General features: G+C 35.0%; 1 protein-coding gene across 2 annotated transcripts in view; it reads right to left on the bottom strand.

The window, feature by feature from the left end:
• The window catches only part of LOC138707996 (uncharacterized), a 135,967-nt gene that overhangs the window by 2,199 nt on the left and 115,968 nt on the right, over window positions 1-17,800 (bottom strand). The window contains exons 1-3 of one of the 2 annotated variants that reach the window (XM_069838112.1): window positions 10,921-10,993; window positions 2,428-2,590; window positions 1,177-1,394 (exon numbers count right to left, since the gene is read on the bottom strand). In XM_069838112.1, coding sequence (XP_069694213.1) covers window positions 1,177-1,394; window positions 2,428-2,559 — 350 coding nt within the window. In that variant the 5' untranslated portion in view covers window positions 2,560-2,590; window positions 10,921-10,993. Of the gene's footprint in view, window positions 1-1,176; window positions 1,395-2,427; window positions 2,591-10,920; window positions 10,994-17,800 lie in introns of those variants that run through there. The other variant, XM_069838105.1, reaches the window with a different exon arrangement.

Genomic DNA, 17,800 nt, shown 5'->3' with positions numbered 1-17,800 from the left:
TATACAGTACATTAAAATTTCTCATACATATTCAACACTATATTTTAGAGTACAGTACAGTAGACAGTGAGATTGTTTACAGTATTCATCCAGAGAGAAAACATACCAATAAATGTTTTGTAAATGAAATAAATATCAGTCACTGTACCACTTCACCTTACACAAAGAAATCTAGAATTGCATTCTCAGTGTATGATTTTAAAATAACATCCTTATTTTTCAAAATTTCACTAACCTCAGTTTTTCCCAAATTAAACTTTGTGGCCAGCTCACGAAAATTTAATTTCTCCTTCTGACTATACTTTACAATATCCACTTTCTCTTTTAGTGACAAACGTTTACGTTTTTGTGACATTTCTAATGTGACTGTACTTCCGAACACTCAACTTGACAAACTAAGAAAGTACGGACTGCTCACGTGCAGTATCACAACTAACAACTGTGCTGCTTACCTTCAATAAAGTACAAGAACGTTCAAATGCACGATAATGATTGTTGCAAAGAATTCCGTTAGAATTCCGTTTAATTTACAACCGTCTTTTTTTTCTTTTTTTTCTTTCACATTGTCCGTTATTTGTAAGTTTTAATTGTTGTTGGGAGATACATATCAGTGTCCGCGTCCGTTATTGAGAATGTCCGCTATTCGGAAGAATTTTATCATAAGGGCCAATGTTATTTTGCAGGGGAATTCTAAAATGTCCGCTATTGAGAGGAGTCCGCTATTGAGAAGTGTCCGTTAAGGGAAGTTTCACTGTACCAGGTTATTAACTCAGTTCTGTGTTAAGATTGAAGTCAATGAAATTATAAGTGATTTTTGCTTATAAAACGAGCAAGTTTAAGTAATTAAAATATAAATACAATATAGCTAAGTAAGAATAGATATCACATTACCTTTCGAAATCTTCAGACTAAAATAAGAAAGAACCAGCATTGCTTTATGGATTCACAGTTGGAGTGCGGTACAAAGTATTATAATGAGATCACGTTCAAAAAATTAAATTCTTGCTACAATGAAAAAATTTAAGAAATTGTCAAAAATGAGTGGAAAAAAGAACAAGTTTTGCATAAATTATATATTTAACAGTAATAAATGCTTGAGATTAAGAAATATTTGAATGCTAAAATTAATGACAAAATATTATAAAAATGTATGCATGTATTCTAAGAATGTCTTACATGTCCAACAAACTCTCTATATTGCGATAGAGTTCCAGTCTCTCCCTTCTGTGTAAGTAGTTATTAACAGTCATAGTTCTCTTGTGTATTCTGGCGCCTGGATTGAAAACAGTTCGAGAGTTATTGGGGAGTCTAAAGCCCAGATCTGCCTCAAAGGTTTGTGCCCAAGCTGGGACTCTAGGACTCCAAACGTAATAGTTTCCCAGTGACAAATTAACCTGTAAAATCGTAAAAATTAAGATTAAATTAACATTGTAGTTTGAAATTTATGAATTCCTTTAGTACATCTGGTGAACAAAGTGCTAATATAGTACATTATGCAACGAGCCTATAATGATAGTACGCAAGTATGGATGTTTATGAAACGAGCGCAAGCGAGTTTCATAATATTCATACGAGCGTCTTAATTACCATTATAGGCAAGTTTCATACGACTTTTTATGCTCGACCATATTTCTAACTTGAAATTATTCAGATGTATACATTTTATTTGCATCTGACAAGATCGGAAGTGCCCTTGTTCTAGGTCGTGAATTGTGAGATGTGCGCAGACGCGAAAGTATTGATTTTTTCCGAGGAACAATAATATCATTGACCTTGACGTAATCCCGTTAAACTTGATATAACTTTGATTATTGAATTCGACATTGAAAAACGAGATGACAAATTGATTTTATTTGAATATTATTTACAATTAACGCTAATAATTATTATAGTAACAGAACATAACCTTCTGCGACAGTATTGGATTTCCAGCCTCCGTGACTTTTCCCTAATTCTCTTTCGATTGCATATCCGAGAATAATCGATACTTGCGGTTTTATAACGGTACAAAGCTGACTTGTCATTGGCTGAACACCTGTAAGCTGAGTTGTCATTGGCTGAACACCTGTACTTTAATGACATGCATTAAAGGACTGATACCAGGTGTATAATTACTACATTTCGGCATGGTCGAGCATAAAATATTTTATAGTATAGGCCTAATGAAAAAGAAATGTAACATAGATACTTACGATAGCACTAAATTGTTCAGTACAAAATCGCAAACACATTTAATGATCTCTCATTCACTAGTTTAGCATGTGAGAAAAATGAGCTCTCTACCTTCAGTAGGAGGCCATTAATATGCAAGGATTTTTTGGCCATCTACATCTACATCTATGTCTACTCGTACATCAACTACACCTACATCTATACCTATACCTATAGACAGTACAGTATTTTTATATAAATATAATTTCCACTTACCACGAGAATGCTCCCAGTAGGAAAATTTAAATATCGCTTCTTCCTGGAGAGTGACTTCTTATATTTATTCGATTCCAAACTACAAATGTTTATCAACTGTATCATTAACAAAAGTGTTATAGATAGATTCATTTTATCATACGGCCGTGGTTTCTGTGTAGATCTGCAAGAAATATGAAAAATATATTATAATAAGCGATTTACAGAACTAGCCTTCGTCCAAATTCACTGATATTGTAGAGTTTGTTACGACGTAGAACTACGTATAAAGTATTCGGAAGGTAATTTTGGAATGTACTGTCACATAGGCTACTGCTCGCAAATGAAATTATATAGATAGATTTTGTATATACCTTTGGATAAAGGAAGGAACACTGCACGGAAAGAGATATGAAGGACTGCTGCCGGTTATGCCTGAACGAGCTGGCAACGTCGCGAAAATGTCCAACATCTGGCTTATTATCGAGTTGCCGAATGCTGTGCTAGATGTCACCACGTTTGAACCAAGTGTAGGGCTCTGAGTTCTGCAGTCACAACTGGCCTACGTCTATGTTCATGATACAACGGAGTGGGCTATGGAAATTCAGCTCTCCTTGGCAACGGTTTTGTTGTGAATTGTTTTGTATCTTTTCTGACGTGAAATAAAAACTATTCTTGAGTTTCATTTACTCAGTATATTGTATTCTAGCTACACAAGTGGCATAGCTTTGGCATCAGCACCAGTGTTGCCATATTTAGCGATAAGTCGCTAAATCTAGGGAATTTTGAAGCAGTCTCGACGACAAATTTTGTAAAATACGATTAGCGACTTTTCTGCTGACTTTTATATTCTTCCACTTTTTTCTTTCTTTTAAGTGTACCAGGTCGCCGAACGAACTACAGAAAATACTTATCGAACTGAACGAGCTCAGCTACTGTGTTGCGCTCTCAATCAATTACAGTAAAACAAAAATAATATCAAATAGAACGCCAACACCAATCTCAGTACTAAGAACAGAGATAGAACACGTGGACGATTACATCTACCTAGGGCAGACTGTCTCAAAGAAATACAAAGGAGAATAACACAATCCTGGAAAGCCTTCTGGGCGCTAAAGTTTATACTCCTCGACAGGTCCATAAACCGCAGACTCAGACTAGAGGCTCTTAACTCCTGTGTATTCCCGGTGCTAACACACGGTTGCCAAACCTGGCCCCTCACAGAGAGGCAAAAGATGAATATCGAAATATGCCAAAGGAAAATGGAGAGGGAGATAGTTGGCGTTTCACTGAAAGACAAGGTCTCCAACACGGCACTGCAGAAAATTACAGCTTCTGAGAACATCACAGAAAAAGCCCTCGTAACGAAGTGGAAGTGGGGTGGTCATGTAGCAAGGCAGCAACAAGGCAGATGGGCGCGAGAAACCACCATGTGGGACCCGTGCATAGAAAGGAGAACACAAGGCAGATGGGCAGATACATTCAAGCAGCAGCTGGGAGGGAACTGGTCAACATCGCCCGCTACAGGAACGAGTGGAGACAGATAGTGAACAAACTCATATAGATCTAAAATTTGACGAACTCTAGTGTATATCTCATAATGAATGTGAATGTGAATATTGTTCACGTGAAACAGCTCATCATGTGAACCACACCAACCGAGCTTCCCCTCCTGTAGGAGAGCCTAGCCTTTCATGGGACACATGGCTTCATTCATTCTTTCATTCAGTATTCATTCATTCATTAAGTTAAAACATTCAACAGAAGTCCTGCACTTCTTAGTTTTAGAAGAGGCACGGGTGTATGACTGAGTCGTCTAATGATTCATACGTGAAAGCCCTGATCTCATAATATATTTTTGATCAGTGATGAGGGGTGAAAGAAGCTGATTCAGTGATTCTCACAGCTTAGGTCTCTCTCTCTCAATGCTACTGCTCCAACACCGATAAACGGTGGCAACTTTGATTGGCACGTGACGAGTCGTGATCTCCAACTAATTCTTGGTTCTTCCTCGCAACGCGGAGATTTTCCACTCCGAACCGACCTGAGGCAGTCGAGATTTAGAATTTTGTGCCGACAGTTCGTGTGAAGCAAATGAGACTGTAGTTTTTGCTGGTTTTAATATACTTTAATATATAAGATTTAAAAGGTGTTAGATTTCACAAAAAAAAGAATGTGGTCAAATGCTTGGGTGAAAATTTCCACACTTACAATTTGGCAGAAAGTGTAGTGTCAATGATTGGATCAAGTGCAGTGTATTCACAATGAGCTGTTCCACCTCAACATCACAGCCGTCAACAACACAACCAGACTCCACAGAAGAGGGTGACGACGAGGAAATTATATTTTTCTCCGCATATGTATGTTTTTCTTATTTTTATTTAGTATTATTTATTATTAATTTTTAGCGACATTTCTGGGGATTTTTTAACAAGTTTTGGAGAGATTTAGCTACTTTTTGTTGAAAAATTAGCGAGATTGTAGGGCGATATGTTGGCAACAGTGATCAGCACCTTATTTCGTAAATAGAGGCCCGCGCTATTGGACGAGTGTTGCGTCGGCAGAAAAACTTAAATTTAGACCGATATAGAGCGGTCAAATTTGAATCAACGACTTAAAAATTTAATGATTGGACATTTTATTTAAAATATGACCATGAAACACGACGTAACCGACAAGCTGCAGAGAGTAAGCTAGGCCTCCTGGGTTCGAAAGAGACCAACCAAGACAGATGCTGAGCGAAAGAGTGTTCAGGAGTAGTTGGAGCTGAAGGCCGTAAAATCGACTCTTGGTCATTGCATTAGTTTGTTTTATTTGCAGATCCGACAAAGTAAGAGATTGGTATGAGAAAGTATGTTTTGAGATTTCTCGACAACAGCACCTACGATACTAGGTGGTCGTACATCGATATGACCTTCTAAGAAATTTGAACGATTTATGATGCTTCCACCTCATATAATACTCCTCATGGCATTCGCTTATTTTTGGTGTGTATCATCACACCATTGAATCTGTAGTGCCCAGACTTGTCGGCTGGTAAATGAATGCACAAACAAAACCTCGTGTCAACTCGGAGCAACTCGCGTGATTCTACGTAAATATTTATTTTCATTTATTTTTTATTTACTTATTTATTTATTATGTATTTGTTCATTTATTTAAATATCTGTAATAGGACGAAGCTCTAATTATAATAGACAGTACAAATACAGTCAACTCGGTTATAGTGAACATTCGCCTATTATAGTGAACCTAAATCGTTGGTCCCGACCCGGATACATTAAAAAGTACATTATTATTTCCGTTTATAGTGAACCCTCGCTTCGGTTATAGTGAACCTAAAACTAGAACTTTTCCAAGAAAATGTAATTTTAAGGGGAGAGGATGGTATTTTTAAAAATTTTTTCCTATTTGGTGTAAAATATTAATTTTTTGTTTGTAGAGAGCTCATAGTTGTGGCAACTCAACCAAATAAAACTATTTTGAAAAAAAAATTATTTGGGGGCCCAAACTTGAAAAAAATATACCCAATACTAAAACCGATATGTCTAAACCGTTTTTAAAGATAGATTCAAACAGCTTTTTGCAATGTATTTTCAAAAGGATTTTCTACAAACTGTCTGTAACAGAATTTTGATATTAGTCCCTACGTTTGTAAAATAAACAATTAAAATTTAATAACAATTTTATGATTTCCTTTCTTGCAAACAAACGGATGTATTTTTAGTGAACCCTCGCTTTGGTTATAGTGAACCTAAAACTAGAACTTTTCCAAGAAAATGTAATTTTAAGGGGAGAGGATGGTATTTTTTTTTCCTATTTGGTGTAAAATATTAATTTTTTTATGTAGAGAGCTCATAGCTGTGGCAACTTAACCAAATAAAACTATTTAGAAAAACAAATATATGGGGGCCCAAATTTGAAAAAAATATACCCAATACTAAAACCGATATCTAAACCGTTTTTAAAGATAGATTCAAACAGCTTTTTGCAATGTATTTTCAAAAGGATTTTCTACAAACTGTCTGTAACAGAATTTTGATATTAGTCCCTTCGTTTGTAAAATAAACAATTAAAATTTAATAATAATATTCTGATTTCCTTTGTTGCAAACAAACGGACGTATTTTTTAAATGACATCAATTAACAAACTTATGTTACAGAGAAACGTTTCCTAATAGTCTAAAGAATGTGTGTTCTAAATTTCATGCATGTATCTTTAATAGTTCAGAAATTATATCCATTTTTGTCTGGCAATGTAACAAAAAAAAAAATGAAGTTACTGGAAACCGATAAAAGCGGGCGCGTGATTTAAAAATCCATAGCGCAGGAAGTTTAAAAATGACGTCTCAACATCCGATAAGGGCACAAATTCCCACAAAATGTTATGCAATGCATTCCACACATATCAAAGGGTATTTTAAATTAAAAAAAAAAACATTTTTTTGAAAATATAATTTACCGGAAACGACAATAAAAGTGGGCCAGTGATTTAAAAATCCATAACGCAGGAAGTTTAAAAAGGGCGACTCAACATCCGATAAGGGCTCAAATACCCACAAAATGTTATGCTATACATTCCACACATACAACAGAGTATTTGAATGAATTTTTTTTTTTAAATCCGTTCTCCCATAAACTTCCAAGAATATGTTCAGAACAAAATCTCCAACCTTCTACTCCTTAAGTGCATTGAAAGAAGAAGGATTTGTTCAGCTTCCTGGACAGCTTGAAACATGTACGCAGTGAGGGATAAAGGAAGGATTAGTTCTGACCCCTTTGAAAGAGGTTATTAGAAGAACAGAAAGTGTTTTATTTTGTAAAAGGGAGTGGAGTGATGACCAAAGAGTAAATACAAGAAGGATTACAGTATAATGGTCCTCAACCCTTTCTCCCGGATCTTTGTAAAAGTGAACCCTGGGAAAGTCTAAGGCCGAGTACACAGTAGCATACCTCTAGTGGCAAAACATTGAGTGTTGAGAAAATACATTAGAGCACCGATTATCCTAATACCGATCAACAGAAACATCGGTTAACCGAAAGTGTTCCAGTCGGTAATTTGAATTTGCGCGCGCGCCATGTAGAAGTTTCGCTAGCGCTGTTTGTGAGATTTAGCGGCACAACGAGTCTCAGCTCTGAAGCAAAAAAGTTTGGACTTCTTTTCCGAAACTGTAGGGCTAATTTAATGGCTGTTTTGAACTTGTCAAACAAGGCTTGTCAGTTTTCTGTGTTATTTGTAAGACGTGTGATGCAAAATATATATAGTATTACTATAAATGATCTTTCATAGTACAAACTTGAATGACTACCGTTAGGAGACACTTAGAAACATGATATTGGTATCAGTGGAAAGAGACACTCAATTTTTTTTATTATCCATTCGGTTAAATCACATGTGCTACTCTTAAATCAGCAAAAAATTAGAAAACATGAAATTGGTATCAACAGAGACAGAAACTCCAACAATTTAAAACTTTTTTCACTGGAAAACATGAAAAATGAAACAGAAAGGGAAACATTTGGTTCACAACCGTAAGTAAGTCACATGTGCTCAATGTGAGCTCCTTGTGTCACACGACACACATCAAGTCTGCAGTCAATTTCCTGTCATACACGTTGTAGCATTGGACCATCCACCAGTGCAATGACCTCTGTGATGCGGACACAAAGATCCTCAATGGTAGGTGGTAATGGTGGCTGATACACTTGTTGTTTATAAAACCCCCACAGAAAAAAAATCATAAGTGAGGTCGGGGGAACGTGGAGGCCAATGCAAACATTCTAAATCTTCGCGGCCAGCACGTCCAATCCATCTCTTTGGATGTCGTGTGTTCAGTTTGTTTTTGACATCTAAGTGGTAATGGGGTGGTGCCCTATCCTGCTGAAAAATGAGACCTTCGATGTCCTGTTCCAGTTGTGGAAGAAGCTTTAACTGTAACATGTCTAGGTTCGAATTACCTGTGACTGTCGCCTCGACAAAAAAGAAAGGGCCATACACCTTTTCACGGCTTATAGCACAAAACACGGTCACTTTGGTGAGTCGCGTACATGTTCCACATAACTGTTAGGATTTTCCAAAGCCCATATCCTGACATTGTGCTTGCGCACTTTTCCTGACAGATGGAAAGTGGCTTCGTCACTAAACACCAATGATTCGATGAAACCTTCAGTTTCCGTTCTGAGTTGCACCTCCTCACAGAAAGACTGTCGCTTGGCTTTGTCGTCTGGTTTCAGAGCCTGCACAATTGCAGACAGTATGGATGGAACTTCAAACGTTTCCGTAAAATCTTCCACACAGTTTGTTAGGGGATGTTTAATTCTCTACTGGCATTTGCGGTGGATTTCTGTGAACTTCGTGTGAAACTCTCTCTCACACGCTCCACATTTGCCTCACTTACTGATGGACGACCGGTTGACTTCCGCTTAGAGATGCATCCTCTCGTTTTGAAGTCAGCGTACCACTTACGGATACTGGGCCCACTGGCTGGATCAACACCAAATTTCCTTCTAAAATTGCGTTGTACAGTGACAACAGACTGGTATATGTGAAAATCTAGCACACAAAATGCCCTCCTGTTTTCGTTTCCAGCCATCTTTGTGTTATATCGTCTCCTAGCAACGAAATTAATAAATATGCGACAGGTTCACCAATATAAAAAAATATTTGAGTTTCTCTTTCCATTGATACCAATATCATGTTTCTAAGTGTCTCCTAATGATAGTTATTGAAGTTTGTAATAGGAAAGATCATTTATAGTAACACTGTACTATATAATACAGTATAATATCAGTGTTTCTTTGTTTCATACAGCTCCTATGACACCGGTACAATTTGTTTTCGTAAATGATCGGTTATCCGAAAAATCAGTTTTCCGAAACCCCAGTCCCGAATTCTTTCGGATAATCGATACTCTACTGCATACATGGGCACAATTTTCGGTTACGTGAGGCACTCGATTTGAAATAGTTTGTTTACTAGGACAGGAGACTGCAGAGTAGGATGGGAAATATAAACTGCTGTGACCTGCGTCACCTTATCGTAATCGCTAAGGCGGTCAGTGGCGAATTATTAGGAAAGCAATTGGTTAACGTGAGAGGCTCGAAAACTTTTATTCAATTTATCAAATTAATTCGGCAGCTAATCATAAACCTCTTTACTGTTTCTCCGTCGCTGAATTGATTTAAATCACAGGCGAGAAATTGCGAAACTAGCCAATAATATTCCATCACGATGTCTACGTTTATTTTCTTGAATATTCTGGCGTTTCTCAAGATTACTTAATAGATTTGCACGTTCTCGACCTAAAATAATTTCAGAAAATCATATTTCGTTTTCTACGCATATTTCAGATTTTTTTTATAAATTTCTTTTGGAAATAATACGTACAAACAACATTTAATTGCTCGTACCTTTTAATGAAGCGTGTTTAAGGTATAATGTCGTATTTAGTATACTATGCAAATGTTAAGATCATAAATTTTCTTCGGAATAGTACGAAAAATAACATTTAATTTGTCTTACCTTCTAATTCAGCATGTTCTTTATGACATAAGGAGTAATGTCGTTGTATATTAAATTTATTAATGCCTAATAGGATTTTCGAGCATAACATACATCGTATGTTCTCCCCTTCTAAACAGCAAAGAAACTCTTCCTCCCATTTCTCATGAAATAATCGTTTTCTAACGCGTACACACTGCTTTGGTAATGCCACTATGCTTATGAAACTGATATAGAACCTGCCCACGCCTAGGAGCTACGTGAGGGAGGAACGGGACTGTGAAGATGATGTCACTCAGAGCGATAAGCTCTGTGAAGGTCAGTGAGGCACACATTCTCAAGTGAGGCACGATGCCCATCTCTGCTCCACTGCAATACTAAAATGATTTTTTCTTTATAAAGTATTTTCCTTAAACATTAAAAATTGGATAACGAAACGTGTGTGAACGTTATTATCAGATTTGAAACAATGAATTGCTTCAAATTTGCAAATAAATTAAGTTAGTAGAAAAATTCAAGCAATACACCGAAGTTATTTTATAGTTCTTTTATTATTTCTTATTTCTTATTATTATAAGATTATTTTGGGAAGTCATGTTCGATTCATTACCTATACATTGTCTCGAAAGCTATCTTTGTATCTGTTCATGTTTTCTACCAAGTTTCTTTCGATTCTTTTATCGTCGATCTACACAGTTTCTCCCAATACAGACTTCAAGGCTGTATTCCAGTATATATGAGTATTTTCTTTTTAAATTCATGTTTACTCCCATACCAGGAGACGGTCAGTCCTGCAGAATTTTGCAAAAAAAATTGTGTATCCTTCCTCATTCCATTTAGTATAAGTTCTTCTAGTAACAATAATCATAATGCAATAGGAGAAACTTTGTAACTACTACCAACATTCTGACAAATATATTACAATAGAGTTAAATAACATAATAAAGTATGTAATAATGGGTGATAAATAACAAAATACAAAAATTGCACATACTTTTGAAGTAAACACTTACCTTCAACTTGTGTTCGCTAAAAGTAACTGTCCTCTAGAACAGCAAAAATTTTAACAATTCTCTAGCACAGCTGCATACTTCAAAAGGTGTTGGTATTTTCATATTATATTGCAATTAGAACTGGTTACGGAAGTAACGGAAAATATTAACAGAATCATATAGCACTTCAGAAAGCAAACAGTTCCGAGACCGTGGTAAGGAAATTCACACAAAAACAACTTAATGTAGCCAAGTGGTGCCGTAAGGCGTGAATATTTGTTTGACAATTTCCACCTTTATACGACATCAATGGTTCCCAGTGTAGACCACCTAGGTTAAAACAAGTTAAGAAAAACAGCTATCCAATCTTGTGTTCAGAAAAGCAAGGAGTATTCAATACTAAATTATGCAGAGATATTTCTTGATTTCGTTTATTTGATAGACATTCATGGCATGACTTATTTTGCACAGATGGATAGAATCGGTGCTAAATTTAGGGTGACACGAGGGTTAGTGATCCCTTGAAATTTAGTAGATTGAAACTGCAAAATTTGAAATGTCACTCCATTATAACGATACCAAAACACTGTTATCTTAATTAAATAATTCCCTCACTTTAATTTTATTTTATTGCCTGTTGCTACTTCTACTATTTCATTCATATATTTAATTTGTGGTATTAAAACATTTGAAAGGAGTGTGAACAATTATCAATTATCCATAGATTAAAAAATACATATGACTCGGTTAAAGAGAAGTTTTATAAATAAAATTGATTAAATGGCGATCTTACTCGTGTTAATTATGTAAGCATGTGCGGCTTACAGCTGTTTCGGTGCTACTTGACACCATCCTCAGAGCCTTCTGTGTCTCGGCGCCATCTCAACTTCGTTGCCTGTTGTGTGGGTGCGTTCGTGCGATGAAGAGTTGTGTATGTGTTCTGAAATTGATCTGTGTGTTGAGAATTTGATCAGGGTGTGTTTTAGTGTGTCTGTATATTTCATATTGTTCTAGTGTGTTGAGTTTTTGGTTTTTGGATTGTATGTATAGAATTTCCATGTCTGTATTTATGTTATTGTATTTGTGGTTAGCATTAGTGGAAATCCTACACATACAACCCAAAAACCAAAAACTCAACACACTAGAACAATATGAAATATACAGACACACTAAAACACATCCCAATCAAATTCTCAACACACAGATCAATTTCAGAACACACACACTATTTGACACAACTCTTCATCACACGAACGCACCCACACAACAGGCAGCGAAATTGAGATGGCGCCGAGACACAGAAGGCTCTGAGAATGGTGTCAAATACCACCGAAACAGCTGTAAGCCGAAAATGCTTACATAATTAACACGAGTAAGATCGCCATTTAATAAATTATTTATATTCAAGTGTTAAAAGTAGTGTACGAAGGATTCAACATGGAGAAGTTTTATATAATATCCTTATTGAATTTGGTTTTCTCAAGTGTAATTCGATTAATTAAACTGTGTCTCAGAGTGAAACCCTAGATCATATATACACCAGATAGGTGGGCCTTATAGGCTTTGACATTAGCAACTTTTGTCAGGTTTACTACGCTGCCATCTAGTTGTTACATAAGGAATCACGTCATAATTCCCATTTGAACTGCATTAGCGACTGTACTGCCATCTCGTGTTCGTTTACGGCGGACTGGTGGCGATCCTGGCGGTTGTTCTCTTCAAAGTGCAAACAATTTTAACATAGTGATGACCTATCTGTTACATATATGATCTAGGGTGAAATGTACATCAGAATACGTATAGGCCAGTTTCTGTGGAAAGGGGTTCAAAAAAAGTAGTGGGGCCAATAAATGGAACACGTCCTTTGATTTGGCAGAAGAGTTGTATGTAGGAAGGAAATTGACTATATTTGGAACCAAGCAGCAGAACAGGAAAAACATTCGTGAAAAACTAAAGAAAACTACAGGGCGTGCATTATACTCTTCAAAATTTGCGTTCACTGATCTCACAAGTAAGCCGCCTGTTGCTCTTGTTTCATACATCTGTCGGGAGAAACCAGCAAGAAATCTATTTTTTGTCAACACAACACTGTGATAAATAAATAAATAAATAAATAAATAAATAAATAAATAAATAAATAATTAAATAAATAAATAAATAGGTAAGTAAGTAAATAAATAAATAATTAAATAAATAAATAAATAGGTAAGTAAGTAAATAAATAAATAATTGAATAAATAAGAAAATAAATAAATACAGACGTGGACAAATTATTAGCAAAATTGAAGATTTTTATTATATATTTTTACAAAATATGATTCTTCAATTCAGACTACAGTTGACATTTTTGCGTATTTCCAAATTATTAGTAAAATTGAAGATTTGTATTGTATATTTTTAGAAAATTTGACTCTGCAATTTGGACTACATTTGATATTTTTGCATATTTACAAATTATTAGCAAAACTGAAGATTTTTATTATATATTTTTTACCAAATTCAACTATTGAATTTGGACTGCAGTTCACATTTTGGACATTTCCAAATTATTAGCAAAACTGAAGATTTTTATTTCATATTTTTACAAAATTTGACTCTTCAATTTTGACTGCAATTGACATTTTTGCATATTTATAAATTTTTAGCAAAATTAAAGATTTTTATTATATATTTTCATAAAATTTGGCTCTTCAATTTAAACTATAGTTGACATTTTTGCATATTTCTGTCTACTATAATGATGGAAATATGCAAAATTGTCAACTGTAGTCTAAATTGAAAAGTCAAATTTTGTAAACAGAATTATCATAAAAATCGTCAATTTTGATAATAATTTGTCCACGTCTGTAAGTAAATAAGTAAATAAATAAGTAAATAAGTAAATAAATAAATAAATAAATAAACAAATAAATAAATAAATAAATAAATAAATAAATAAATAAATAAATAAATGTTGGAAATTGAAATAATACAATAAATCACATAAAAATACAACTATTTATACTGACTACTTGTTTTACGTGTCTCTACACACAATAACGAGTGACTAAACACTAAGTGTTTCAGATAAAAAAATTCCTTCTTTCTGATAAAATACTTTTCTTTTCTAATCAAGAGCTCGCTATCAAACTCCTGTGTTGAAGCACTAATTTCCAACCGCCTAGTTTTGTTTTCATATGTTCGCTGAACAACTTATAGCCTATCACTTTTCAGAATGTAACAAAATTTCGAATATGTGGGAACACACTTTTTGACTATGGGCTCTTTTCCGACGAACGCCTAAATTTAACTGATTCATTTATAGTAGTTTCTCTGTTCAAGTGCAGGTCCTTCATTGAAAATCCACCATTCTCCAATATTCCAGTTTTTCGCATACGCTCCATGTATTTTAATGCTGTGTACCATTTGATATCTTATTCTGCCTCGAACGTTATGCCGTTGACCATTCCTTCAGTGTATTTTTCAGTATGGAGATTCTTCTTCGTCTGTGACACAGACATTTCTCTTTCTTTTCCACATCAGGTTCAATATTATTCTTTCTTCACCCACTCTTTCTAGCATAGCTTCATTTCTTAATTTGTTCATTAGACACACTCCATTCTTCCCCTTATCCACATTTTAAATGTTTCTAGTGATTTCTCTTCAGTGAATCACAATATCCACATTTGTGTCTCATAAAATGCCTCACTCCACACAAAGCACTTCACTAGTTTCTGTCTTAGTTCTTTTTTTTCAAGGTCCGCAGAAAAGGCTCCTTTTCCTATTAAAAGCTTCTTTTGCCATTGCTATCCTCCTTTTGACTTCCTGGCTACAGCTCATGTTACTGCTTATAGTACACCACAAATATCCGAAGCTATTCGTTCTTCCACTGCCTCATTTCGAATTCGCACGTTACTTTCGTTGAGTCGTTGCATCATATAAAGATTTCTTAACAATCTCTTCTCTTTATAATTCAATCAGGATCCCGTTAAGTTTATTCCAATCATACTGTCAGATGGTCTTCGTCTTGTCTATATCATCCTATACTTTCCAAAATTGTCATTAAAGCTTGATAAACATATCGCTTAGTATCAGCTCCCTTCTGCTAACAACGCCGTATCATCAGTAAAATATTATGCACTTTATTCTTGTTCCTCCTGTTATCATCTCTTCATGTTTTGAAAAAAAAATACTCACTGAATTTTCCAAGTAGAATTTGAAGAGGTTATGTGATAAAGAGTATACTTGTCGTACTCCTCTTCCTATTCCACTTCCTTCTGTAATTTCTTTTCTTATTCTGAATTTGTGTCGTTGCATCATATAAAGATTTCTTAACAATCTCTTCTCTTTATAATTCAATCAGGATCCCGTTAAGTTTATTCCAATCATACTGTCAGATGGTCTTCGTCTTGTCTATATCATCCTATACTTTCCAAATTTGTCATTAAAGCTTGATAAACATATCGCTTAGTATCAGCTCCCTTCTGCTAACAACGCCGTATCATCAGTAAAATATTATGCACTTTATTCTTGTTCCTCCTGTTATCATCTCTTCATGTTTTGAAAAAAAAAAATACTCACTGAATTTTCCAAGTAGATTTTGAAGAGGTTATGTGATAAAGAGTATACTTGTCGTACTCCTCTTCCTATTCCACTCCCTTCTGTAATTTCTTTTCTTATTCTGACTTTGTGTCGTTGCATCATATAAAGATTTCTTAACAATCTCTTCTCTTTATAATTCAATCAGGATCCCGTTAAGTTTATTCCAATCATACTGTCAGATGGTCTTCGTCTTGTCTATATCATCCTATACTTTCCAAATTTGTCATTAAAGCTTGATAAACATATCGCTTAGTATCAGCTCCCTTCTGCTAACAACGCCGTATCATCAGTAAAATATTATGCACTTTATTCTTGTTCCTCCTGTTATCATCTCTTCATGTTTTGAAAAAAAAAATACTCACTGAATTTTCCAAGTAGATTTTGAAGAGGTTATGTGATAAAGAGTATACTTGTCGTACTCCTCTTCCTATTCCACTTCCTTCTGTAATTTCTTTTCTTATTCTGAATTTGTGTCGTTGCATCATATAAAGATTCCTTAACAGCCTCTTTCCTTTAAAATTTACTCAGGATTCCGTTACGTTTATTCCAATCCACACTATCAGATGCCTTCCCTAGGTCTACAAATAGTCCACATCTGTGGAGTAACGGTTAGCGCGTCTAGCCACGAAACCAGGTGGCCCGGGTTCGATTCCCGGTCGGGACAAATAACCTGGTTGTGGTTTTTTCCGGGGTTTTCCCTCAACCGAATGAGCAAATGCTGGGTAACTTTCGGTGTGGGGCCCCGGACTCATTTCACCGGCATTATCACCTTCATCTCATTCAGACGCTAAATAACCTAAGATGTTGATAAAGCGTCGTAAAATAACCAACTAAAATTAAAAAAAAGGTTTACAAATACAACATACACTTCTTTATTTTTCTGTAAGTATCTTTCACCGTTTGTTCGCAGAAGTCTAATTGCATCTCGTGTTTTTTTTTCTTCCTAAAGTTACATTGCTTTTCTTCCAACTTTGTTGCCATATTAAAATATAAACGTCGATTCAGTATTCGAAGGAGAATCTTCGCCGAGTGTGACATCAGGCCTATAGTCCTCAACTCATCGCATTTCTTAGCATTATTTCTTTTTGCTGTTAGCCTCATCACATGTAGAAGTTAACACCTTATTTTTACAGGCGACCAGATAATTATATCAGACAATGAATAGAATTTACAGAAAGCTACACATATATTAAAGAAACAGATAACAAAATATGATCCATTGCATCTCGTGTTTTTTTTTTTCCTAAAGTTACATTGCTCTTCTTCCAACTTTGTTGCCATATTAAAATATAAACGTCGATTCAGTATTCGAAGTAGAAACTTCGCCGAATGTGACATCAAGCTGATAGTCCTGCAGTCATCACATTTCTTGGCATTATTTCTTTTTGCTGATAGTCTCATCACATGTAGAAGTTAACACCTCATTTTTGCAGGCGACCAGGAAATCATATAAAACTATCAAACACTGAATAGAATTTACAGAAAGCTACATCTATTTTAAAGAAACAGATAACAAATTTATGGTCAATAATGTCTATAATTAGAACAAAAAAGTATAATTTAAAGGACCTGGTCCTTTAAGAAACAAAGTCGTTACAGAAAGTCAAGCAACAGAATATATATCAAATTTGATGTCACACGAGTAAGAAATAGATAACAATAATTAGCTGAACAAATAAAAAAATAATACGCATAATAAATAGTATAAAAACTAAATAAAGCAATAAAGATAATTATAGTGAAATTATACAACATCCTGGCTCTTGCTACACTTCTATAAGGCAGTGAATGCTGGATCATCAAAGCAGCAGACTCATCAAGAATTTGAGCAACGGAAATGAGATTCGGTTACCTTCAGTCAGACAACAAAATTAAGACAGAAATAGCAGTAGAATTTAAAATAATTCCAGCAATAAAGATTATTATAGTGAAATTATACAACATCCTGGCTCTTGCTACACTTCTATAAGGCAGTGAATGCTGGATCATCAAAGCAGCAGACTCATCAAGAATTTGAGCAACAGAAATGAGATTCGGTTACCTTTTGTCAGACAACAAAATTAAGACAGAAATAGAAGAATTTAAAATAATTCGAGTCTTGGAAAAGTTAAAAATTACCAAACAGAATAGTTGTAGCATGTCTACATGGCAAGGGACCGACTGCACAATAAATTAAAAAGCTTTAAACCAATAGAAAGAGGACTACGGGAACGAACCATGAAGAGACTACTGGAGCGAGAACTAAACAGTCCAACAAGCGGTCTAATTCGGTGATAACAATAATGATCACACTATTACAGATATGAATCCTCAAATTTTA

The sequence above is a fragment of the Periplaneta americana genome, chromosome 1 (genome assembly GCF_040183065.1).
Source record: "Periplaneta americana isolate PAMFEO1 chromosome 1, P.americana_PAMFEO1_priV1, whole genome shotgun sequence".
NCBI classification, from domain to species: Eukaryota; Metazoa; Arthropoda; class Insecta; order Blattodea; family Blattidae; genus Periplaneta; species Periplaneta americana.
The sequence above is the reverse complement of the archived record's forward strand: the minus strand, read 5'-3'. Positions and strand labels throughout refer to the sequence as shown.